Source organism: Macaca mulatta, chromosome 12 (genome assembly GCF_049350105.2).
Source record: "Macaca mulatta isolate MMU2019108-1 chromosome 12, T2T-MMU8v2.0, whole genome shotgun sequence".
In the NCBI taxonomy this organism is placed as follows: domain Eukaryota; kingdom Metazoa; phylum Chordata; class Mammalia; order Primates; family Cercopithecidae; genus Macaca; species Macaca mulatta.
In genome coordinates this window covers 17,912,437-17,936,897 of record NC_133417.1, presented here as the reverse complement: position 1 = coordinate 17,936,897, position 24,461 = coordinate 17,912,437, and the positions used below count along the sequence as shown (strand labels likewise).

The 24,461-nt window shown below is 41.7% G+C and overlaps 1 protein-coding gene across 5 annotated transcripts in view; it reads left to right on the top strand.

Annotated features, from left to right (window-relative positions):
* CFAP221 (cilia and flagella associated protein 221) overlaps nt 1-24,461 on the top strand; it is a 113,901-nt gene that overhangs the window by 26,864 nt on the left and 62,576 nt on the right. For all 5 annotated transcript variants that reach the window (XM_015109927.3, XM_015109923.3, XM_028830641.2 and 2 more), the window contains one exon: nt 13,891-13,994. In XM_015109927.3, coding sequence (XP_014965413.2) covers nt 13,891-13,994 — 104 coding nt within the window. The remainder of the gene's footprint in view (nt 1-13,890; nt 13,995-24,461) is intronic.

Here is a 24,461-nt window from a genome sequence, read left to right as displayed (position 1 = left end):
AAGCATCTGACCAGGGTGACTTGAGCTTGCGACACAGTTGTTCCTTACTTTTACTCCTACTTGGGTGGAGGAATCCACAGTGAGCTTCTATTTCACATTGATATTTGGATAAAACAATTCTTGTCATTTAACAACAGCCTAGGTGGGTACACCCATAGTCTCAGCTACTCAGGAGGCTGAGGCAGGAGGATCACTTGAGCCCAGGAGTTCGAGGATGTAGTGAGCTCTGATGGTGCCACTGCACTCCAGCCTGGGCAACAGAGCGAGACCTAATCACTAAGAAGTAAAGAATTTTTAAAGAGCCTAATGTTTATTATAGGAAAAATTTTTCCATACATTGTTGTGTAAAACTTCTTTAATTTAATATACCTTTGCTGACCTAATATCAATCTAGTTACTCATCTTGACCCAGTCTCTTTTATGAATTTTAGCAGGAAAAGAAAATCATCCAACCTCTAAACTATAGGGATCTGTCATGCAATAATAAAAGGGCATACATATTTCTTCCTTTCATTTACCGAAGTGGGCGCCACCTTAAGATAGTCAATGAAGGGGGAACTTTCAGTGGAAGACTTGGGTTATTCTTTTCAAAATTTTCTCACAAAATGTTAAATTCTTTCTTGTGGTTCCTAGAGAAAGCAAGGGATAGACTGAAAAACCTAAGGTGAAGAAAGCCAGTGTTGACCTTATAAAAGCCTACCTTGAAAGTGGTAATACTCTGCTCTCCTCCCCTAGATTTTGTGCAAATGGGTCATTTGGTTTGCATGAGGCCAAGGGGTGGAGTGGTACAAATTTGGAAACAACGTCTAGAGCAGATGATTGTATGTACCAGGGGCAGTGGTTACAGGTGGAACCTTTTTCTTGTTTAGGGTTTACTATCTAGTCTGTATAAATTCTTGGAATGATTCATTACATTCAACAGCATGTACACATTGTGGCTTCTGTGAAACTACCAAGCTAGTATCAGTACTAAGAAGAAACTGTAAACTACTATTAGAAAAAGTGTTCATGGATGAATTCCCATGAATATTTGAGAATATAACATAGGGAATTTCAGAGTCTGCCCACAGTACATTCCTGGAAGGAGCAAAGATGACAGTTGTGGATGGTTTTTGGCCCTGGAGAGGCACCCCTACATTGAGAATGCTTTCTGGGTTCTCTTCCTCCTTGCCTGGTTAATACACCTGTCAAATCTGACACCTAAACACTGCACAAGTAGCCACCTTTGGTCACTGCTGCAGCAGCAGCCCAGGTTTGTAGTATCTGCACACACATGCATGCACACACACACACACACACACTCACATACATGCAACTTTTAATGTAGTTTCTACCATGTAATTATGTAATGCTTGTCAAAATATTTAGAATAGAGTAACTACCAACTCTTTCACTGAACTGTGACTATAATTTCTCAAATAATTTTTTAAATTAAATCTGCCCCAAATTTCTCACCCCAGATTCTTATATGCTGCAATTTCAAAACCACAAGTATTTGAATTTAAGTTGCTTTATTTTTAAAAAATGGATATCTTACTCCAGCACCAAGTGAGCTTCTTGTTTTAATTACTGCTGGTGGGTAAGGTATTGGGACCAGCAAACTGGCAGCTGGGGATCCTGCTGGCTGTTTCAGGCCACACGCTATTACGGGTCATTTAGCTCTGAGGAAGTGGGGTTTGAAGATAGTTAGTGTGTGGTTTCTTCTGCTGCCTACTCTAAGAGAAAAGACTAGCAGCAGTTTTTAGTGTGCCCTCTTACCTTTCCCCAGTAAATGCTATAGTTTTCTCAACAAAAAAAGAAATTAGTCTGCAGGATGCTTTTCATATCCCTTCACGTCCACCTTCGCTGCCTCCCTCCCCTCGACCATGGCTTTCATTCCTTCTGCCAGCTCGCCCTGTCCTCGGGCCCCAGCCACAGGCCCTGCTCCCACCTCCAGTTGGCCCTCCTGAATCTCCTTCCTCACCCCACCTTCCTCCATGTTATCTGCAACTCTGGTGAGGTGTAAAGAACTATTGTCAAATGTGTTAATTATATTTAATTTTTTAATAGGCATTTTATACTGTATGATTTCACTCATATGAAGTACTTAGAATAATCAAATTCATAGAGACAGAAAATAAAATGGTGGTTGCCCGGGGCTGTGGGGAAGCAGAATAGGGAGTTGGTGTTTAATGAATATAGCATTTCAGTTTTGCAAGATGAAAAAGTTTTGAGGGCAGATGGTGGTAATAGTTTCACAATAGCATGGTTGTACTTAATGCCACTGAATGGTACACTTAGAATGGTTAAAATAGTACATTTTATATTATGTATATTTTACCACAATTGTTTTAAAAACCTGTGTTTTGGAAATATGAATAGTGTACATATGATCTCTACAGATGACAGATATCATGTCATCTGGTCACCTCTAACTTGTTCTGAATTCAGTTCCTGTCCAGCTTCCAGAGAAATGCCTTCACTTCCTTTGCCAAGTATGAAGAGGTGGCCTTATTTAATTCAGGTTGTTCCCTAGTGTCTTCAGAATTCTTCCTTTTCTTAAACTGCTGGGACAGAGGTGAAAGTGGAGGGGTGGGAGCAGCTTTACCACTAGGTGGGACTAAGTCAGGTTGAAGAGGGAACTGAACTAAGGGCTAGGAAGTCAAAGGTCAGGCCAGGAGAGAAACCATCAAGCCCCCTTGACTCTTTCATTCCACCTACTATTTTTTTTTTTAACCTTAAACTAAAGTTTTATTTGGGAATTTTAACTTCATTTCTTTTTCTTCAACTTTTATTTTAGGTTTGGGGATACATGCACATATTTGTTACATAGGTAAACCCATTTCACAGGGGTTTATTGTACAGATCATTTCATTACCCAGGTACTGTGCCTAGTACCTTATACCCAGTAGTTATTTTTTCTGCCCCTCTCCCTCCTCTCACCCTCCACACTCCAGTAGGCCCAGTGTGTGGTGTTCACCTCTATGTGTCCATGTGTTCTCATCATTCAGCTCTCACTTATAAGTGAGAACATGCGGTATTTGATTTTCTGTTCCTGCATTAGCTTGCCATTTGATTCCCTTTATCTCTAATATTGGTCTAAGCTTAATCTAAAATGAGGGTGTTATTTAATTCTCTAGGTGGAAAAAATTAGTAAATGCCTGTTACGTGAACGTTTCTTTATGTAAATTTGTGTTTATCTTTATTTGACTATATCAATAAAGTTTATGGGTCTACCATACTTCTGGTCTGAGGCCCCAATCCCCGTGAGATTGATTGTGTCTTTGAAAATAAGATAAGCAACACAGGAAAGTTCAAACGAACATAAATTATCTTAGATAAAGAGCATTATTGAACCTATTTTGAAACCTATTTTACCCTCAGCTCTTTATAGCTCTTCAAATTGTTGCCTGTTTCTTTGGGGATTAGGGTTTAATCAGACAGCTAATATTGTGCCTTATTTCCTTCAGTTTTTGTTGATCACATTCTGAATATAGCAATTTATATCTAAAGCTTAAATGAAAATAACTGGCAAGTTCCCTGACTTTCTTCCTTCTCTCTATGTGTATGCCGGTCCTTGAGAGGAAGTTGGTAACATTTTATAAAAGGTCTTGGCATTTGCCTCAGCTCCAGCTGCTATAGCAAATTCCCATAGACTGGGAGGCTTAAAGCACAGACATTTCTCACATATCTAGACTGAGAATTGTGAGATCAGGGACCAGCATGGCTGAGCTCTGGTGGGGCCCCTCTTCCGGCTTTCCTCACGTGGGGTGGTGGGGAGGGGCTCCAGTCCCTTCCTCTTCCTAAAAGGACACTAATCCCATCAGGGGGCACCACCCTCATGACCTCATCTAAACCAAATCACCTTCCTAAGTCCCCACCTCCATCATGGGAACTGGGGCTTCCACATGTGAATTTTGAGGAGACACAAACAGTCCATAGCGGGATGTTATAGTCCTTTTTTGATGGTTGCTTATTAGAGGAAATGCCCTCTAAAAAGCTTAACAAACGAGGCACAGAGGGATCAGTTTCAAAGAGAGCAGCAGGAGGGAAGGGGACTGCAATGCAAACAATGCAATGCCAGGAGCTTTTCTGTAATATTAGAGACCTATGAGAGGGGCTATAGTACAGCAGGTAAGAGCTTAGGTTCTAGAGACCTGGCTTGAAAACTCCACTTCACCATTTTTTAACCATGTGACTTTGGACCTCTCTTTAGATCAGTTTATGCATCTATAAAATGAGGATAATAATAGTACTTACCTCAAAGGGTTGTTAAGAGAGTTAGATAACATATAAGCACAACAGCTGGTACATATTAAGAGAGAATACCAAAACAAAGACTTTAAAATTGCCAAATTAAGATTGCATCCAGAAATGGGGTAAGATAATCATTCGCTGAAGAACAAATGAAGCAGGAAAGAGAATGTTCTCTGGTTTCCTTTTTCTGTATAAAAACCACCCTGAAGGTAGTAGCTTAATATATTATAACAACAGTCATTTATTTTGCTCATGGATCTACAACTTGGGCATGGCCTAATGGGGAGTGCTCCTCTCTGCTCCATGCACAGTCAGCTAGGGCTGGTCAGCTGGGAGCTGAAAGACCCACTCTCAAGATGCCCCACTCAAATACTGGCTACTGCCTGGGAACTCAGATGGCCTGAGGGCTGGGAGTCTGGTTCTGTCCTGGTAGGTCTCTCCACAGGCTATGTGGGCTTCCTTACAACATGGTGACAAGGCTCTAGAATGACCATCTCAAGAGAAATGGAAGATACCAGTTGCTTAGGCCTTAGCCTTAAGAAACAGGTACAGCATTATTTCCACTGTATTCTATTAGTTAAGTAGTCCTAGAGCCCAGAATCAAGGAAGAACACATAGACTCCATCTCTAAGTGGAAAGAGTGTTGAAGAGTTTGTAGACTTATTTTAAACCTGCCACAACGTGTAACCCCAAAGCTTGCCCAGGCTCTGGATTATTTCGTGAGTCTTCTGTACCTCCAGAGGGGAAAGAATGGCACATGATATATCATTGTTGTCCACATCCTTTGATCTGTGAACGATTCTCATATCAATGAGCAGTTAACAATGGAAAAGTCCTACTAAATTGACTTAACCCTAAAATGAGATCACTGGGTCTATTAACTCCAAGCTTCACTTGGTATTGATACCACCACATGTTATTGTCTATGTTATAGTTTACCTTATCCATACATCTCTATGGAAAGGCTTTCTTTTATCTTGATGTTTCCCTCAAATTTCATACAAGTGAAATAACTAATGGTTAATTTATTGTGCCTTCTGCATCTAGTCATCATGGACAAAGTTAGCATTTGTCATGCTTGTTGTCAGTTAACCTTCTTTTTCCAGAAAAGAAGCCAAATCCTATTATGGTAAAGTGTTCACTCTCCTCTCTAGATATTGGGATTTTTTAGTTAGAGAGTATATTTTAAATTAGAGAGTATATTTGATTTTATGTTAAAGTAAGTTCAAGATCACTTGTTCTAGAGAAAGGACAAGAAAAAAATTTGAATTTCTGTTAAGTCATTTTATTATATTTACTTTCTGTAAGGCAAATTTGTGCTCTCTTCTACTAGGCATACAATTTCCACATGATCGTAATATAAAAGTCTACTATTTAAAAGGTTTGAGTTCAATTTTATTCAAATAGGGGATAATTATTTTAAAGTATTTAATATATTTTTATGTATAGCCTTAGCATAATTGATAATATGTTTAAATAATAAGGTAACAGGGATAAAAGTTGTAATTACTTCCAAAAGCACTAACATCTGCTTGCCTTAATATTTTAGTTGCCTGATTCCTATAAGTTACAGAAGAACTCTAATTCAGTATCCTATTTACCTCTGAGAAATATATATATATGTATTTATATATATATATGTATTTATGTTTCTTCATTATATATCAGATTAATGGTATTTAACAATGAGAATTTAGTTTAAAATATAAAATTCCACCCAGAATAGGATTCTGTCTCTTTAAATATGAAAAACTTCTAAATAAATTTCGTATTAGCCAAAATTCCTTTTGACTCAAATTCATCTGAACTGTCTCTGATTTATGATTATGGTGGCCATGCAAACTAATTTGACATGCATAATATGCACGGCAGTAGTGAAAGCAGAAGTTCAGCAATTCCACTGGAAATTGTACTTGCACTGCTATATCTGCTTCTGAATTATGGTACTTGGAATTTTGTGCCCTTAAGGAACTGTTTGTTTTTCCAGACTGGCTAATGCATCAGGAACTTGGCTTCAAAGAATTATTATTAAGCAAATACCCTGACACCTTGTCTATGGGATTTATCAGAGCTGTGAAATTAATTGAAGATTGAGTATATGTGACAAATGGGAAAAGCCCCAGGAGTTTTTGTTTGTTTCAATTCAGGAAAATGCAAACATGCAGCTTTTAGCAGAGGAGCCGTGAGTGTCAGACTTTGCTTTGCTGGGACAGCCTTGAGCACACCCCTGGGTTACTGACCTAGGGCAACACAGCCTGTGTGGCTATGTGAGTCCACTGGCCTCATCTTCAAAGACTGTATTTGGGCAGTTTAACACTTCAGATTGCACATTACCCAAGGCCTACTTAGGTTCTGAGGGGCATAAATACCTCACAGGCACGTGTAACTAACTTGTAATGTTAGTGTTTCTACCCAGCGCTGGTAGAGTAGCTGACACTCAGTGGGACCTGAGCACCTATTAGGATGAATTGCCTTACCTTCATATATTCTGTTTTTCAGAATTAGGAAACATCTCAGAGAGTGAAGATTGACTGCATATCTCTAACAGAGCCTGATTTAAGATAAGATTTGTGAGTTTGGTAGAAAATCCTATGAAGTTTTCATTTTACTGTTGACTGAAGACCATACCCTGTGCGGTGACCCTTATTCAGAATTTTTATCAGAAACCTAGGGCCCCTGAACATGAGTATATAAAGTCTGATGCAGGCCTGTACCCTGTTGGGGATCTCGTGTGCTCACAGTACAGCTATGCTCCTCTCAAAGAGACGTCATCGCTAAGGAACAGTGGTTTAAAAACAAATACCAGTGCAAATTAATTAGAAACAGGGCACTGCCTGACATTAGGAACTCTGCATTCAGACTGTAGATCTCTCAAAAGCACATTTAGAGACATCTGGTCAGGATGAAGCAGGGTGCTCACACTGCAATGAACCTTTTTTGTGTGAAATTACTAGTTAGTGACAAACAAAATATAAAAAGAGACCTCCAGAAAGGCACACTCAGGCTCAGAAACAAGCTGAACAACTCCACAGAGGAGGAACAGCATAGAAATGCCGAGTGGGTTGCAGGGTGGAGCCACAGGCTAGCAGGCTCCAGGTTTTGAAGCAGTCAGGCAGTGTTGGAGACCACCCCGTGGGGTAAAGGAGACCACAAGTGTCTCCCTGATTCAGGGGATCCGCACCTGGCCTGCAGCCAGGAGAAGAGGTGAGCTGCCCCACCTTTGCACTCCCCGTGAAAGGAAGCTGGAAACCTTCTGCTGACCTGTTGCCTAGACCTGGGGCCTTGTCCCTGGTTGTGGACAGAGGAAAGTGTAAACGACAGTACTAACCAGCTTGTGGTGCAGAGGTGAGCCACGTTACCTGCTGGCCCAGTGACTGAGTTCACTGTAGCACTAAAATAGCTGGCTGGCAGGAGCCCCAATACACAGTTATAAAATTGAATATAGATTAAATCCTTTTACTCAAAGTGAGCCTGCAAATCCAAATTCCAAAACACATGAATAAATCTTGTGCTAAGAAAGCCAAAAGCCAACAATCAGAATATAATGGAATGAAATGAATTATTAAAAACAGTTTAATAAAACTTTAACATAGATATACTTAGGATTCTCAATGAGATGATTGAGACAAACTTTCATTTGAAAATATCACACACAGGGGCCTATCATGACACACAGGGGCCTATCATGGGGGTGGGGGGAGGGATTGCATTGGGAGTTATACCTGATGTAAATGATGAGTTGATGGGTGCAGCACACCAACATGGCACAAGTATACATATGTAACAAACCTGCACGTTATGCACATGTACCCTACAACTTAAAGTATAATAATAATAAATAAATTAAAAAAAAAAAGAAAATATCAAGAAATTATGAAACAAAAATAGGTGGACATTTTCTTAAAGATCAGATAGATAAAAACAACCAATTAGAAATCTTAAAAATTCAAATTATAGACACTGAAAACTTAAATCTCAATAAACTGAATAAACTCTACACTGGACACAGCTGAAGAAAAGACTAATAGATTGGAAGATAGTAATAATACAGGAATTCACCCAGAATAGAGTATATAGAGATTACATTTTACATGAAGGGAAATTAGTGCGTATGGAAGCTAGACTGAAAAGCTCCAAGACATATGTGTCTAGTAAATTAGAGTTCTGTCAGGTGAGAGTGGAGAGAATGGTACAGAATAATACCAAGCTTTTCAGAATTAAAGATAACTGTGAAGATTTGATCAGTGCATTCAAATATTAATATCTAGCAGGATAAAGATAAATTTCTACCTAGACACATAAGAGTCAAGCTGCAGAGCATCAAGAATAAAGAGAAATCTTGCCTGTAATTCCAGCACTCTGGGAGGCCAAGGCAGGAGAATCACTTGAACCCAGGAGTTTGAGGCCAACCTGGGCAACAAAGTGAGATCCCATCTCTATAAATAAATAAACAAACAAACAAACAAACAAATAAGTAAGAAAAAAAAGAGAAACCTTAAAAAGCTGCCAGAGAGAAAAGAGTGATAATCTACAAAGAAAATGACAGCTATTCTTCATCAGCAACAAACAATTAAAGAAAGATGTGGAGTAAATATTTTCAAAATGCCAAGGGAAAATAAACAGTCAACCTAAAATTTTTCCCAAGGAAGAAAATAAAAAATAAGTGTATTTACATAAGAATTTCCCACACACAGTCCTCACTAAAAGAAAATTTTAAAGGCATATGCCAGCAAGAAGAAAAACATATTCAGAAAGTAGCCATGGGAATCGAAAGAGAATGGCAAACACCAAAATTAATTACATATATTGGTAAATTTAATTAAGTAACCATTTTTAAAAGTCAGTATTTTTTGTTGTTTAAGCTAAAGCTACAACTCAACATAGCATATACAAGATGGAGGGGTAAGAAAGAGTCTTCAATAGGCAGGTAGGGCTGACCGCACTGTATTTGGGAGGATAGAAATACTAGGTATGTGTAGACTTTGTTGGGAATTTTCAATAAGTAAGACATATCTTTTTTTTTTGGACAGGGCCTGTGCTCTGTCAACCAGGCTGGAGTGCAGTGATGCGATCTCGGCTCACTGGAACCTCTGCTTTCCAGGATCCAGCCATTTGCCCATCTCAGCCTCCGAAGCAGCTGGGACTACAGGCACACACAACTGCACCCAGCTAATTTTTGTATTTTTTGTAGAGATGGGGTTTTGCTACATTGCCCAGGCTGGTCTTGAAGTCCTGAGTTCACGTGGTCTCCCCGCCTCAGCCTCCCAAAGTGCTTGGATTGCAGGCATGAGCCACAGCACCCAGCTGTCAATAAGACATATCTTTTAAAAATTTAGAGTAATAATTAAAATCATAGAAATGCAATCTATAGCTGCCAAGTCATAGGAGGAAAAAAAGTAGAAATATAAAAGCAATCAGTCCAGCAAGAGGCAAAAGAACAAAAATGAAGCAAAGATGTTTTTTAGAAAACACAAAACAAGGTGGTAGAAATAAGTTCAAATATATCTATTATTAATTGTAACAAATGAAAACTGATTAAATTCACCTATTAAAATGAAAAGATTATCCCACCTGCTAAACATTTTTTAATCCAGCTATATCCTACTTTCTGGAGACACACCTAAAATAAAACTTTTCAGGAAGTTTGAAAATGAAGGAATGGAAGAAATATGTATACCAAGCAAATTTTAACAAAAAGAAAACTCCTTCATGAATAAGTGGAAAAAAAGCTTAGAAATAGATAGAAGAAAATTTCCTTGACCTGATAAAGGCTGTCACAAACTTTCTAGAAACATCATTCTTAGTGGTAAAAATTAAAGTATTTCCAATAAAGTCAAAATAAGAAAAAGATGCTCTTCACTTCAATTCAGTATTATACTGGAAGTCATCAATGCAATGATCAGAAAAAAAATATGAGTTATAAGAGTTGGAAAAGTAAATAGGAAAGAGTCTCTCTTTTTTTTTTAGATTTTATGACTTACACTGGGATTATAGGTGCAAGCCACTGTGCCTGGCCTAGACTGTATACTTTTTTACATAGAAAATCTGAAGAAATCTACAGATAAACTTTTACAGCCCATGAAAGACTTTAGCAGGGTTTTAGATCAAAATCCAAAAGTAGCATTGCAATACACTAGCAATAATGAATTATAAAAGACAAACATTCCATTCACTATGTCACAGAAGCTATAAGATACCTGGTGCTATGGTCTGAATATTTGTTTCCCCCTCAAAATGCATGTGTTTAAATCTAACCCCCAAGGTGATATATTAGGAAGTGGGGCCTTTGGGAGGTGATGAAGCCATGAGGGCAAAGCCCTCATGAACAGGATTAGTGTCCTTATAAAAGAGATCTGGAGAGCTCCATAGCCCCTTCCATTATGCAAACACACAGTGAAAAGATGGTCATCTATGAACCAGGAAGTGGGCCTGCACCAGACACCAAATCTGCCAGCACCTTGATCTTAGACTTCCCAGCCTCCAGAACCGTGAGGAATAAATTTCTGTTGTTCATAAGCTACCCAGTCTATGGTATTCTGTGATAGCAACCCAAACATACCAAAACACCTAGGGAAAAACTTAACCAAAATGTGTAAGCTCACTATGGAGACACTTATAAAATTTGATTGAGGACATAAAATTAAACCTTAATAAATTAGAGACATACCGTGTTTATAGTTTAGAACAGATTTCAATTTTCTCTAAAACAATGATTGATAAAACTGACTACCTTAAAATTAGAACTTTATGTCCAACAAAAAACACCACAAATAAATCAAAAAATAAACTATGGTTTGGAAAAGATACTTGTAATGCATATAATTAACTAAATTAATATTAGAATTTACAAATGAGGCCAGGCATGGTGGCTCATGCATGTAATCCTAGCATTTTGGGAGGCCAAGGCAAGAGGATCACTTGAGTCCAGGAGTTTGAGACAAGCCTGGGAACATAGTGGGAACTCATTTCTACAAAAAATTTAAAAACCAGTTAGGCATGGTGGTGCATACCTGTGGTCCCAGCTACTCAGGAGACTGAGGTGGGAGGATCACTTGAGCCCAGAACATCAAGGCTGCAGTGAGCTATGATTATGCCACTGCACTCCAGACTGGGTGACAAAGTGAGACTCTGTCTCAAAAAAAAAAAAAAAAAAAAAAAATTTACAAATGAATAAGAGAACAAAACAACTGAATAGAGAAATGGGCAAAGGATATGCACAGGCAATTCACAGGAGAGGGAACCCAAATGAATAAACAGGAACAGAAACTTAACCTCAAAAGAATGAGAATGAAAGTGAAATGAGATGCCATTTCACCTCCAACAGGTTGACAGACGTTAAAATGCCTGAGAATCCTAAATGTAAGCAACAGAAACTCTCCTATTCTGCTAGTAAAAGTGTAAATTGGTAAAGGGCTTTGAAAAATATTTTAGTCGTATCTAGTGAATTTAATATTTTTACTTTGCTACTAACCAGAAATCCCATTTGGGGTTATTCCTAAAGTAGCTCTACTGCAGGTGCACATGGAGTCATACAGTAGGATCTTCACTGCCACACTGCAATACTGAAAAAATGCAGACAACCTAAATGCCCATCAACAGGAGAGTGGCTGAATAAAGTGTGGTATGATTATATAATGGAATACTCTTCACTAGTTAAAATGAATGAACAGACCTTTACATATGTCCATGGATAAGTCTCACGTAGTGTTGAGCAAAAATAACAAGTTTCAGAGCAATATTGTTAAAAACAAACAATATACTATATATTTTATGCATACCACATATTGTATGCATACATATGTAAGTAGTAATTACTAGAATGCATGAGAATGGTAGAACAGTGAATACGGGGTAGGGGTCACTTATAAAATTTGATTGAGGACATAAAATTAAACCTGAATAAATTAGAGACATGCCGTGTTCATAGTTTGGAACAGATTTTAATTTTCTCCAAAATAAAGATTGATAAAACTGACTATCTTAAAGAAGGGAGGAAGAGAGAGAATTGGGGAAGGAGCTACAGGGAGCTTCAACTCTTTTGTAATGTTTTATTTCTTTAAAAACATAATGCTGATATGCCCAAAGCAAAAGATTTGTTAGAGCTCAGTAGTAGATAAAGGGGTTGTTATTTTATTGTTCTTTACATTTTTCTTTATATTTGAAATATTTCACAGATTTTTTAAAGATAGTGAATTTTAAAGCCAAATAAAAATGTTTTGGCATAATTTTAAAAGCCACATGTGAGTTATATCATATCCCCAAAATTGCTACTGAAAAAAAGGGTTATTTTGCTTCACACCAACAAGTATTTGTTGAGCCTTTGGTCCATGCGACACTCTGGGATACACTGGAGACCCAAATGGACTTGGTCTCTGCCTTCATAGGACTCTGAATCTCCAGGGAAGACAGACTCTGGGCAGGCAGGGAAGCCTGTCATTATTGGAGACGTCCACAGACAGATGGGTTCGGATGGGTCCTGCCCAGAAAGTAGAGCCCAGCTGGCCTGGCAGCTCTGCTCAAACCAGATTACAACTGTGTTCTCCTGGGAATATGAACTGGAAAATGAGAGGGGATGGGCAGTTGGCAGGGAAGCCAGAAGCTAAAAGGATAAGAGGCAGGGTCAGCCTCGAGGCAGGAGGGCTGTGATGGGGTGAGGGCTCAGAAGGCGTGGGGTAGAGAAGAGATGTACAGAGTCAAAGATGAAGCTAGCTGGTGGCTGAAGGAGAAGGGAGGGTGTGCAAACAAATCAGGAATGCAGGGAGTGGATGGGTCACTTGAAAGGAGGCACTTGACTTCCTACTGCTGCAAGGGGACCCGACAACCTGCCCCCAGCACTGCATAGGACGTAGAATTACCCTGGAGACTCTGCTCCCCCAGGCAGTCAACTCTGACTGACTTGGATTGCCCTGATGGAAGGACAGGACTTTATGGGAAGCATGGGGCACTCCAAGAAATGCTACCGCTGCTACAGCTCCTGGGGTGCTGTAAGCAACAGCTTCAAGCTAGCTTAGAAGTCTGCCTTGTCTTGGGGTGACAGACCATTTCTGAGTACATAGACCTCCTCCACGTTCTCTAATGGTTGCTGGACTTCTGACCAAATAAAGAGTACCTAGCCTATTTCAATCAAGCACAGCCCAAGGTGTGATTTCTTCCATGCTGTCCCATCCAGGCTCTATGAAAGGCCAGGGGTCTCCCAGGCTTTCTATAAGCCCATCTGTTTGGCCTTTCCTTGGTTCGGTGAGGCCGAGCTGTGTGGTAGAGACTGCCTTTTCCTATCACTGCAACTCTGGAAGATAAACCTAACAGTACTCGAGGGGTAGCAAGGACAGTGGTGTGAGGAGTATGGACACCCAGCACAATCGACTGTGTAAAATCCGGTTCTGCCACTAACTACATCACCTCGTGTGGAACACTTACCCTCTCTTGTGCCTCAGTTTCCTCTTCTGTAAGTGGGGATAATCACGGCACCATCTCATAGGATTAAAATAGTTACTACATGGAAAATGCATGGGATTACTCCTGGCACACAGGAAGTGCCAGATCAGCATTGGCAGTCATCATCGTTTATTACATAACTTAAGTCTCCATTCCTTGCTACCAAAAGAACCAGTAATACAGAAAAATAATATTTTTATTTTCTTTTTTGTTTTGCAGCAAAAGTTATGTTATTCCTTTGCAGTGCAGCTGCCCTGTAGATTTTGAGTTCTATATCACTTTGATTCAGTCTCATCAAGCCTTTGCTATTGAGCCAACATCAGGTAAGGAGTGTGAAGATTTCAGGTTTCCTGGCTCACGCCTGTAATCCCAGCACTTTGGGAGGCCGAGGCGGGCGGATCACGAGATCAGGAGATCGAGACCATCCTGGCTAGAACGGTGAAACCCCGTCTCTCCTAAAAATACAAAAAATTAGCCGGGTGTGGTGGCGGGTGCCTGTAATCCCAGCTGCTCTGGAGGCTGAGGCAGGAGAATGGTGTGAACCCAGGAGTCAGAGCTTGCAGTGAGCTGAGATCACGCCACTGCACTCCAGCCTGGGCGACAGAGCGAGACTCCGTCTCAAAAAAAAAAAATTTCAAGTTTCCAATTTCTTTTGAGTTCTCAGGTCAAGGAGAGGATTTGAAAAGTAGGTGTCAAGTTCTAAAAACAAGAATAAGCTGCACTCAAAAGTTATATTTTCAAACACATAACAGTGATGAATTTTACGCATAACAGACATGATGTAAAATGGAATTAGACACATCAGAAAAATGACACTTTGGGATCATTTGTATCATGCAGATAATTTTTAATAATGTTCAGGTAAGTTTCTTCCAAGATCGAAACTTAAAATCAGAAATTGATCCATTTCCATTCTACGTTTGGCTCCTGGTGCATCCTTGGTTTTGTATCCACCTTATAATTCAATTTCAGATAAAATAGGAATCTTCTTTCTTCCAGAGCTTTTAGAATCTTAGTGAAGGGTCTGATGAATTTGTCTCATCTGTGGTGTGGACAGTATGTTTTTGCATGCCCCAGAGGACATAGATCGCTAGGCTGCTAAGGACATTTGAAAGTGAGATTTTACACCTAAAGTAATCTCTGCTTCCCAGTTCCTGTCTCTTGATATTTAGGTTTGGGATTCAAGTATCTGTCCACAGTGGTCTACTGTGGTCTACTGTGGACAGATATTTAAAATCGTTAAATTTAAACAATTTAACAATTGCTAAAATGGTTTTAAGTCTACGTATTCATTTGTTTACAACTCTTTCAGTACTGCAAGTACATATTGTGTCCGACAAATGAGTGTTTAAAGCAGAAACTGTGAATTAATTCTAAATTATGAAATGTACATAGATTATTTTCTAGAGGACCAGGAGCCATTCTGAGATTTTTTAAAAATATAAGGTAACCACTGTTTACATTGCAAAAAAACAGGACTTGATTCTCTTTTCAGAGAGAAGAGGCTTATTATTTTCAGCTGTGTGGGCCTGAAAAAGAAGGGAAAATAAGTGGTCACTAAAATTATACTAAACAAGATAATATTTCAGATGTTAAGTATAGTTGATATTCTCACAGTAGGTTTCCTGTGGGTCCCTGCCCCTCTGATGGTCCATAATTCTGTTAAGTTCCATGGGCAGAAGGGACCACTACAATTTCTGAGCAGTCATGATGGGAGCTGTTTTAGACAGGTCAGCGTGCAGGTTTACAGGTATGACTGAGGTGGGTACAGACAGGAGTCCAGGAATTCGTGGTGTTGGAATGAACTCACGTAGCATTTGAGATCTTGAAGTGAGCTAACATCAGTAACCAGGAAAAGGAAGAAAAACTTAACAGCTTATGGCCTAGCCATACTTCTCTGAAAAACAGTGACCTAAGACTCAGAATATTAATTTACCCAGAGGGTTTTGAAACACAACCTATTCAAAATCAGTGTAGTACGTAGATCATAAAATACAGCATTAAGCAGAATTGACTGACAACTATGTATGACACACTTAAAAAAATCATGCAGTCCTTTCCCCCAGTGCTCGGATTATAAAATGTGGAGCCACATAATTCAGACAAATGCATGATACATGAAATACTTTGTCTGATTCATCAGATAAGAGTTTGTGGTTGTTTGGTACTTTATTTATTACTTAATATTTTAAATTTGTCCTTTAAGTGAAATTAAATTGAATATACCAGTTTGGAGTTGAGAGAGAGAGGAGTGCTAGGGACATACACTTGGGTGTCACTGGGTGTTGTACATTTATTTGTACAGCCGTGGGACTGGACGTGAGGTCACCTTGGGAGTGAATGTGAATAGAGAAGTGGACCAAGGACCACTCAGACACTCAGAGGACAGCAAGGGGAAGTGGATCCAGGAACAAAGAAAGACCAAGGAAGAAAATCAGGAAAGTGCAGTGCAAAAGAAGAGAATGAAGGAAAGAAGGAGAGAAGCCCAGCCAGCCAGGGCTCTTGATCTTTGGGATCCGTCTTTTGCTGGTTTGAATGACCTGCATTGTGTGGATGGTGCTGCTGATGTGGCATTCCATACTGGTCTCATGGGCTCTGCCCTTCAGCCTCCTCGGTAGCTATTTTATGAATCTCAGGCCATCGTTGCTCCACCAGTCTCAGGAACGTTCTTGTTTTGGTTCCCACTTTGATGATGTATCAGTACATCTTTGGCTGTTACACTTTTGAGGTTCCAGAATTTCACCTGCAGTGAAGAAAGCCTTGGCTGCATGGAGAGTGAGTGCAGCTCTGACGATCTTTGTGCTCACTGGGCTCCTGACTTGCCAGGTATTTGGCTTGACTCAGAGGCCATATAGCTGGACAGTCATGGATGGCTTTGTGGCCACAAGGCATTATGGCCTCCGTTTTACAAACTGGGTTCAGATAGACTAAGAAACTGGGCTAATTTTACACAGTTAGCATGTGTATTTGTAGACACTGTTTCAAGCACATGTTTGGTAACTGATTTCTAAAAGACTTGGGACATCCGTCGTCTGCTAGGTTATGAAGCCGTATCTTCTCTAGGAACTAGAAGCATCATCTATGCATACCTTCCAGGCATGTTATGCTCAAGTTTGGCAAATGAAAACACAATTTGAATCAAGCTATTAATAATTCTATTTATAAGGTATGCCCTCAACTTTAACTCAACGGGCCATCGTTAAGATGCCGGTGTGCCCTGTAGTTGTCAAAAGCTCGACCTGCTGTTGTTGGGGCCAAGATATTCCTGAGACTGGAGAAAATGAATAAAAGATTTTATGGCCTTCCTGTACTGCTGACAAGAAATCATGTGCAACCAAAACTTCAAGAACACTCTGTTGATAATTTTGGAAGAGCCAGCAATACATGACTTTGGCCAAGATTTTTTTTCCCGTGAACTCTGAAGAGAAGTATTGACCAAGATCTTATTAGCATCGGAGATCAGGCAAATGGCACAAAAAAATTGTTGAACTTGTCTACTTATCACTATTTTGTGATCCTGGACATTCCCTTGTTGTCACATGTGCTAAGGAAGAATTCATCTAACTCATATAAATGGTAAATTATAGCATTAAATGACTGGCTAAGCAAGACTTCCTTGGGGGCTGTTGCTTAGAGTTCTTATATAAAGTTTCAATAAGTTCATTCTCTCTTTTTTTAATTATAAGAAATATATAAGCCACTTACAAATAATTTTATATTTTGCATTTTCTTCTGAAATGCACATTTTTTTACAACTTTATATCAGTTTGGGAATAAAGCCAGACACTCTGCCCTTGCTTTGGCCTCAAACCACTTTTTGGTTCTAGACATTACCTGGGGGCCACCAATCCAGCAGGAAGCACCTTCTAGCAAAGAACCAATTCCCATCCTCCAGCATGAGCACAAAGACACCAAGAGCAGGGTAACCTGCCTGTCGAGGTTCAAGGCACTCTCATGCAGCACCTGCTCTGGGCAGCCTGTCTGGACTTGCCCATAGTCCAATCATGCCATCTCAGCTGGGCTCAGCCATACTCCTGGCTGTACCTGCCACTGTGCTGTCCACACACCAGCATTTACCCACTTATATTTCAAAAGGGAGCATGTGCTGGTTCCTTTTTGCCTCTTTTTTCTCCAAAGGCCCGTTGGCCCCTGGCTGAGGTAGTTTATCACATAATAAGCCCTACCTGCGGGGTCCAGCAGCCTTTGTGAATCCAGGGCAGAGCCATTACATCCACGGGGGAAAATGATGAGGGGAGGTTTCCCCTACTTCTCCTCCCTGCCTCACTGTACTCCTGCGGACAGGTGAGACAGAAGGCCCCCAAACCCCAGCACAAACTGTGCAGGGGACAGATCAGGATTGTCACGGGGAGGGTAAGACTGGATCTCCCGCACACAGCGCAGGCCCCCATAAAATGCTTCTTGCTGGTAGTTAGGACCATGATAAACAGCCTCATCTCAGAAAACATATACTGGCCATATGACTGCTTACAGAAATGACAACATGCAGGTCTTTGGCAAGGTTCACTTCCAACAAGTAATGGAAATTAGTGAGATAACCAGCAAAGGGCCTCTGATAATGATAGCCTTCCGGGTCAGCAAGTGGAGGAACAGCCGGGGGCCATATGCAGGGTTGGAAAAGAGTCCTCATGAGAGGTAAAATCGAGAGATCAAACCTCTAAAAGATTTTCCAAAGCACCAAACCCAATAGTGAGGAAGGGGAGAATAATTAGGGATAGTTAATATATGAGATACAAATGAGTTCCCTAGCTTTTAGAGGATGTAGGTAATTAATGACACACTGAAGAAGTCAGGAAAAGCTGGACAGACAGGTGGCAATTTTCTATCACATTGGTAGCAATGGTCAGTTTTACCTGGTGCTCAATATACCCTTGATGGGTGTCTGGTTGCACACAGCATGGCTGGCGTGATGTTCATAATTGTTTCTATTTACTGATTGTTAGCCACATGCCAGGTGCTGTGCTAAGCACATCACATGCACTATCTCATTGAATTCCATAACCCTGTCCAAGAGGACCGTTTGACGGGCTGTCATTCTGGGCTAGTTGAGCTCAGTTGACCACAGCCGCAGTCAGTGAACTTGACCCAGAGGACAATGCCTGTGCCTTAACGAAACTCTTACCTCACACCTCTACTGCGCATACAGAAGTGCTTGTTCCAGCAAAGCCAGGAAGAAGTCAGAGATGGTTTGGCCCAGCCTCTCACCCTGCTGGGAAAGCCAGTCTTCCAGGAGGCTGGAAGAGAATGCAGCTTTCATGATAGACAGCAGGCACTTCTGCGGGTCCCACAACGCTGGTCTGGGGTAGGTGCCATGCCAGAAAACAGGCCACAGCAACAGGAAAAAAAGAGCCACTCCAGGTGTAAATAAGTATAGAAGAAATTAGGTTCAGCAAATATAAATATTTCTTTAAAAATGTCTTTATAGAAAATGAAATGTGTTTATTTTTTAAAAATTAAAACACTGAGCCAGGCACGGTGGCTCACGCCTGTAATCCCAGCATTTTGGGAGGCCGAGGCGGGTGGATCACAAGGTCAGGAGATCGAGACCACGGTGAAACCCCGTCTCTATTAAAAAATACAAAAAATTAGCCGGGCGTGGTGGCGGCGCCTGTAGTCCCAGCTACTCAGGAGGCTGAGGCAGGAGAAGGGCGTGAACCCGGGAGGCGCAGCTTGCAGTGAGCCAAGATCGCACCACTGCACTCCAGCCTAGACGATAGAGCGAGACTCCATCTCAAAAAAAAAAAAAAAAAAAAAATTAAAACACTGAAGAAAAGTACCAAATCCTAGTTGAAAAAACATTACCGAGAATCTCACCACTCCAGAAATAACTATCATGAACATTTAACTATCCCTGCAGATACCTCTCTGTGCTTATGTACAAAGAGGAGAAAGAGGAATGCTGGAGGCATACACTGATGCAGAGACAACAGAACACTACAAGAAAACTTGGGTCATATGATTTGTAAAAATGCTGTTACTTGATATTGACTGAAGAAAAACAAGTGAAGCTAAAAGGAATTGGTGGACTTCCTGGGTATATGCAATATTCATTCCTAAAATTTGTTGCTGAAATTAAGAAAAGAGATCATGAGAGCGTTAAGAGGTCAGAGCCACTGTCTTCTTCATCTGTGTGCCTCATCTTCAGCTGGAATCTTGGCCATGGAAAACGGGAAACCGCATGCGTGCACTCTCTCCCTTCCCTCTTGGAACTCCCGGCTTTGTCGTACCCTTCTATGTTGTCTATAGCATTTATATTCTCTTTTGTGACCATGAATGCCGTAGCTCTTTAGTTTCTATTGAAATGGAGCCACAGATTTCACCTCTATTCTTCATTCCATGTTCTCTACATTCCCAAATTCTTCACTTGGGTTTTTCTGGCTGTCTGGATGCTGTCACCTAGTGGCGTGTTAACCAGAGGCTCCTGGGGCCGCATGCCTGAGTGCCCGCATGTTTGACAGTGTCTCTCTGCTGTCTGCAATCTTGAAAGACAACCTGGTGAGGTATAATAGTCTTGGTTTCCAACCTGGTCTGTCTCAGAACTTGGCAGACCTTGCTGATTGTCCCTGGCTTTGGCTTTGCTAGGAATTTGGAGGCTGGGCTGAGTTGTTCCCCATCGAAGGTGAATTCTGGATGCCCTCAGAAATTTTATTTTTAGTCTTGAGGTTAAGCAATTCACCAGGATATGTATTGGTATTTTTCTGCATCATTTTTGTCCCCTGGAACGTGGCATGTCCTTTTTGATCTGGAGAAAAATGACTTTTGTTATTTTGGGAAATGTTTCAACTCGTAAAACCTTGAATGTTTTCATGTTCTATTTGCTTTGTTCTCTTCCTCAGGAATACCAATTATGTGTGTATATTGGTTCTCCTTTGCCTTCAGTATCTATTATCTGCTTTAAAATAATTTCATTTTGTGTGGATTTCCCATTCCTACCTGCCACATCCTTACCTGTGTTTTCAGGGTGCGTGTGTGTGTGTGTGCATGTATGTGGTGTTTGCATGACTGTGATGTATATATATGAGTGCGTGTTTATTGTTGTTCTCTTGCTGAAGCTTCCACCTCAGTGCCTGTGTTAGTCTGTGTGTTGCTATAAAGGAGTATCTGAAGCTTGGTAATTGATTTTTTAAAAAAGAGGTTTAATTGGGTCTGCAGGATGTACAGGAAGCATGGTGCTGGCATCTGCTCCCAGTGAGGCCTCAGGAAGCTTCTAACTATGGCAGAAGGCAAAAGGAGAGCAGACAGTATCAGATGGTGAGAGAGGGAGCAAGAGAGAGGTGGGGAGGTGCAGGTTCTTTAAACACCAGCTCTCATGTGAACTCAGGGCAAGAACTCACTCATCAGCAAGAGATGGTGCTCAGCCATTCATAAGGGATCCACCCACATGACCCAACACCTTCCACCAGGCCCCACCTCCAACAATGGGAATCACATTTCAACATGAGATTTGCAGGGGACAAACATCCAAACCATATCATACGGTTCCTTTTTCCACGCATTTCCTGAGCTCTACCAGTTCTCTTTTCGTCTCCTTCGAGTGTGTTCTTACATTGCTTCCTTGAATTCTGTTGACTGTTCCTGTGACAAGGCCATACTGTCTGTTTTCTTTAAGACTCTGGTGAACTACCTGTGTCCTGAGGTTGTCCTCTTATCATGTGTATTTTTTTTTTTTTTTTTTGAAACAGAGTCTCACTCTGTCACCAGGCTGGAGTGCAGTGGCGTGATCTTGGCTCACTGCAACCTCTGCCTCCCGGGTTCAAGTGATCCTCCTGCCTCAGCCTCCTGAGTAGCTGGGACTATAGGCACCCCCCACCACGCCCGGCTAATTTTGTTGTTGTTGTTGTTGTTGTATTTTTAGTAGAGATGGGGTTTCACCATATTGTTCAGGCTAGTCTTGAACTCCTGACCTCGTGATCCACCCTCCTCGGCCTCCCAAAGTGTTGGGATTACAGGCGTGAGCCACCGCACCCAGTCATCATGTGTATTCTTTATGTGATTTTGTTTCTGTTCCTCTCCTCCTTCAAAAAGTATTAATTTTTAATTTTGCAGTTTACATGTACAGCACCTGTGGTGTTCTGTTCAGCACTCTGCTTAATGTTGAGTAGAGCCTGCCACCAGCAAAAGAATAATGCGGACAAAGGGATAATAATTTGAAGAGCTAATGCTTACATCATGCTTACCATGTGCCAGACACTACTCTGGGTGCATAAACTCATTTAATACCCCAACAACTCTTATGAAGTGGATTCTATTATTCCGTCCACTTCGCTGATGAGGAAGGTGAGGCACGGAGTGTTATGCAGGTTGCATAAGGGCACAGAGTTGGGAAGCAGCAGAGCTGGGGTTGCAATGCAGGGAACCCAGCCCCACAGTCTGTGTGTTCAAGCCCTCTGAGAGAATGTCTCCCATCTCTGCTCAGTGGTCATGAGGGCTGGTGGCTCCCAGGAGAGTCACCTGTGCTGTGTACTGCTGTGCAGTGGTCATGACTCTCCTTTCTCCCTACCGGGTCACTTTCAGCACCTTCTGAACTGGGTCCAAGGTCACGGACAGTGGGCATGGCGTGGCAAAATAGCTGCTTCTTCAGCCCCTTCCCCTGCTGGTCTGTGATGCCGGGGTTTGGTCTCCTTTACCTCTGTCCCTGTTCAAGGCCCAGCCGTACTCCTACATTTTGTCACTTTAACCAAAGAGTAGTTGGAGACTTTTCCAGGGCTGTGACTCTTACTTTAGGGGAAATCTACACCTCTTGGTTCTCAGCATGCTCCTGTGTTTCAGTTTACAGGAGGTGGTAGTCGTGCTTTCTGTTGTGCTTCAGGATTATAGCCACTTCCCTATTTAATATATTTTTTTCCTTACCATTTTTATCCTCCTTTTCCTTATTGTTTTGTGATTTCAAAGAAGGGTAGTTGAGCTGAAGCTTTTCTTCACCGTCTTTTGCCGGAAATGCTCTGCGCTTGGTTTCTGCAGGGCTCCCCCGCTCCCCGTGGTCTTACATTCTTCATCCGTCCGTTCATTCCATAAGTAACTACCAAGCGCCTGCTGGGCATCAGACACTGGTATAGGCGTGGGTACTGCAGAGAGCAAGAAAGACCTGGTCCCTGCTGTGTTGGAGCAGAGATGCCAATGGGGGCAGAGACGCAGGCCTGCAAACAAAAGACGTTGTCCCGAGTAAAAATGGTGGTGAGAAAAATAAGACACGATGATGTGACCAGACGACTGCTCTCGTCTGGGTGATCGGGAAGAGCCTCTTGGACGAAAAGTCATGTCGGCTTAGACCCAGTTAAAAAACGGCACCAGACTTAGGAAGAGAGTTTCAAGCAGAGGAAGCAGCCCACACAGGGCTGCAAGGCTGGAACAGGCTCGGCAATGGCTACATTCAAGGGAAAGACGAGAGCCCATTGTGTACAGGGTGTGTGAGCAAGGGGAGGAGTGTGCAAGGCCTATTGGAGAGGCCGGAAGGAGTTCAAGGAGGGTGGGTGTTAGGATTGGCTTCTGAACGGGGTGGGAGTCTCCTGGAGAATTTGAAGCGGAGGGTGGCATGGCCTGCTGACACGTATTTTAAAAGGTCTCTTTGGCTCCTGAGGGGAAGGAGGGTTGGAGTAGCACAAGGTGGGCGCAGGCCCCCCCTTCAGGAAGGAGCTGAGGTTGGCTCAGATGGGTGGTGACCTTGGAGATGGTAAGGGACAGATGGTGAGTGAATGGGCTCCAGCAGTGGGTGGTTGGGGGTGCGCTGCACTTCCTCCAGCTCCTGGAGCAGGTTCCGAAGCCCCTCCAGTTGTCTTGCCCTCCACGGGTGCTGTCTCTGTGATGTCAGACACCAGTGCCTCTGTGCTGCACGCATTGCTCCTGGCCAGCAGCTTATATACTTGATGGAAAGGGAATTCCTGGCCTGGCTTAACCCCCCCAGCATCCTCTACTCTGACTCCTCCTCCACATCCCCGCATCAGCACAGGCATAGCCCTCAGGTTGTCTGGTCTTGCTGCCAAGGTCTGCATTTTGGATATTTGATGTACAGGGATGAAATAGAAAGTCAGTAGATTCCGAAAGACTTAATTTTACCACTTATGTCTAGTTCCAGTCAAAAAAGCTTGCTGGAGGGAGAAAGGAATAAAAGATTAAAATAAGTTCCGGGGATTGTTAGCGTCTCAGTATGTGTACCACACGTGTCTTCATCTGCTGTGGCTGAGCAGGAGTTGTTCTTCCTGGGAAATTTAGACATGAACCGGTATCCAAAAGCCCTCGGGGCTTCTCTTTCACCTCTTCACGATAAGTGTCCAGGCCTATGTTTTAAACTACACTTTGTAGAGGCCGCCGAGTCCTTGTCTTCTGAGCTGTAGATTGCCTGCACTTGGCACTTTTGTGGAGCAAAAGGAAGACCTGGTGCTTTGGGACGCTCATCCCAGTGATTTGGCGTCACGAGGCAATTGCCTCTTCCTGTGTAAGAACTCAAACGGGTCAAGTGTAAGTTTTTCAAGGAAATATTTCTTCTTTCTGATATTTTAATGACAATTTAATACACAATAAATTGTTACTTGTTTTATTTAGCATAAGGATTGGGAAGGCCACATTTATAGGACACACACTATGTGCCAAGCATTATCCCAGACCCTGTACATTATTTTCTCCTTTAAGCCTTGTCCAGTTTTACAGATGAGAAAACTGAGCCTCAGCTAAGGCAGCCAAGCTGAGTTACACAGTTCATGTATAATCAAGCAAGGACTAAGTAAGGGTCTGTGTGGTGCTGGGGCCTTTCTCTCGCCCACACTCTCTGGGCAGCA